Source organism: Anarrhichthys ocellatus, unplaced genomic scaffold (genome assembly GCF_004355925.1).
Source record: "Anarrhichthys ocellatus isolate YVR2014 unplaced genomic scaffold, GSC_Weel_1.0 scaffold244, whole genome shotgun sequence".
Lineage (NCBI taxonomy): Eukaryota > Metazoa > Chordata > Actinopteri > Perciformes > Anarhichadidae > Anarrhichthys > Anarrhichthys ocellatus.
Genome location: NW_022280274.1, coordinates 1 through 2,500, shown reverse-complemented (window position 1 = coordinate 2,500; position 2,500 = coordinate 1). Strand labels below are relative to the sequence as shown.

Sequence of the window (2,500 nt, the reverse complement as noted above, 5' to 3'; positions counted from 1 at the left end):
AGGTGCTAGCTGTTAGCTCAAGTCTTGGGCTTTAATTGCCGTCACTGGGAACTGCTTTTTAACATGATAAAAGAAAAGGCAAAGCTTTCCCCCCAGTCTGTTGAGCTGTATGCGAGAGCGGATTGAATTGGTGTCGGGTGGATGTCTCATGCGTTTACTTTGTGACTCACTGGTCCCGCAGGTGGTGGATGAGCTGGATGAGAAGATGGTAGAAGGCGGGGTGATCGTGGACTACCACGGCTGCGACCTGTTCCCTGAACGCTGGTTTCACATCGTCTTCGTCCTCCGCACGGACAACACCCAGCTGTACACGCGGCTGGAGAACCGGTAACTCCCACTGCACGCATGAGCCTCAATGAATGAATGAATGAGCGTGGACCACCGGACTAGTGGCGGCACGGTTTCAGGTTATTGGCTTGCATCTTGTGAACAATTAAAACACTTTTGCAAACCTCCACGAGCGCAATAATCTGTTTCACAATCAGGGAAGTTTTATCGAGTTTTGCTGTTTCTGTTCAGGTTTTCTAGCAATATTTCAATACGACTGAAGGAACCTTGACTGCTTGATAATTCCTGCCTAGCCCACCACACGATAGTCTGACGTGTCCTCTTGTGTGAACCACCAGGGGCTACACGGGGAAGAAGCTGCAGGACAACGTGCAGTGCGAGATCTTCCAGACCATCTTCGAGGAGGCCATGGAGGCCTACAGCGAGGAGATCGTCCACCAGCTGCCCAGCGACACTCCCGAGGACCTGGAGCGCAACCTGGAGCAGCTGGTCCAGTGGACCGAGCAGTGGATGAAGGACAACAACTAGAAGACGGCTGGGTTCCACTGGCGGGACTGTCAACCAATATTATTTGGACAATTTAATTGTTATTTTCCAATCTGCATATATTTTCATAGTGGTGGTGATGTGATGGCTTTCTTCAGTGGCCTCTGGTTCTGCAGGGAGTGCTGCTGGGTCACCGCTCTCTCAAACGGTCCATAGAATCCACTAACGAGCACTTTCTGACAACCCGTTGTCTGATTAGCCATTGCATGATTTTGAACCATTGCAAACTAGTGTCGAGTCAAAGCTCTCATGTAGTGCTGCATTCATGTCATCTTTTATAAATAAATGACCACTGGGAAACACTACTGTCGTCATGTCCTCGTGATAACTACACAGCAGGCAGGGTTCGGTACGATGCATTAACAATGCTGGTATGTTTTATTTTAATGTTAGACCGTATAGGAGAAGTGGACGTCATCGGGATGTCCCCCATTGGTTTTTGGACTGCCGTTATGAAGCCTTGAATCTGGCAATTTCGTCGGCGCCATCTTGACTTCTTGCAAGCGGTAAACAGAATTTACCACATTAGTAATGCGGGGGAGTGAGAGAGGCCGTGTATGGCTCTGGTAGCAGCAGCGACCTGTCGCTCACAAGGTAGCATCCCCTGCCTTACGGTCTGTTTGACTCTAAATGGACCATAATGTACTAGATGAACATCGACTGTGAAAAGTTCTTTCAGCAGAGATGTAATATGATTACTATGTTTTCATTAGTGTACAATCACTGATGCTAAGGTTTTTTTTTTTTTTTTTTGTTTATTAGAAAGAGCCCTTCATGCCTACATGGGGAGCCGGTCCTCTCCGTGCAGTCAGTCTGCCATGTTGCACTGACGTCTTTCTACAATAGCCCAGAAAGGACGAACCAAACAGTGACTCGGCGGCTAACGTTAGCGCAGTCTTAGAAACGGGAGGACTGAGTGGAGGTGTATTTAGTTAGTTTGCAATCTGCAACCTAACCGCTAAATGTCACCAATTCCAACACACTGTCCCTTTAAATTACGTTACGAGCTAGGAAGTTCTTAGCACTTGATTAAAAACAAACGTGTGATATTACATAATACATTTCCGGTGAGACCTCAGCTGTCCGTACTGTGACCCAGTATCATACGATACACTATGTGCTATTTACAAATCTTTCTGTAGCGGGTACACAGGAAGTGTAGGTGACTTTACTGACAACACTAACAGGAAGTGATGCAATACATGTGCCAACAGACAAAGTGTGACTCTGGAATGCCACTGCCGATTGCATTTAGCAACTTGTTTTATTTTCTTGGGTTTGTCATTGAGCTGTTTCACCAGCATTTGCAATTGTTTTATTTAGTCCAACTTTTTAATACTTCAAACCTGCTTCAAACACTGTGTAGAATGTATTGGGGACACAGTTTTTAGTCTATTTGATTGTCAAAGCACTGAATCTGCTGATTGGCAGATCTCTTCTCATAGTTCACTAAAAGATGAAGCTGATAAATGGCCTTTAATCTATCATGGCAAGTTCATGGTATTTCCACTATTTTCCTGTATAGTAAGACTATTTTTCACCTACTGGACAAGTCAGACAACCGTCCCAGTTAAGGTTGATCAGCATAAACTGAAATAATGAGCAGATTTCAATGGGCTTGTGTTAGTTACCTAGCTGTGTTATACAGAGACTGTCTCAAAATGAT

General features: G+C 45.4%; 1 protein-coding gene across 1 annotated transcript in view; it reads left to right on the top strand.

Annotated features, from left to right (window-relative positions):
- Nucleotides 1-1,139, top strand: part of ak6 (adenylate kinase 6) — a 2,957-nt gene extending 1,818 nt beyond the window's left edge. Inside the window, exons 4-5 of the mRNA XM_031879306.1 lie at nucleotides 182-327; nucleotides 627-1,139. Of these exons, the coding sequence (XP_031735166.1) occupies nucleotides 182-327; nucleotides 627-816 (336 nt within the window). The 3' untranslated portion in view covers nucleotides 817-1,139. The remainder of the gene's footprint in view (nucleotides 1-181; nucleotides 328-626) is intronic.
- Nucleotides 1,140-2,500: the final 1,361 nt, after the last annotated feature.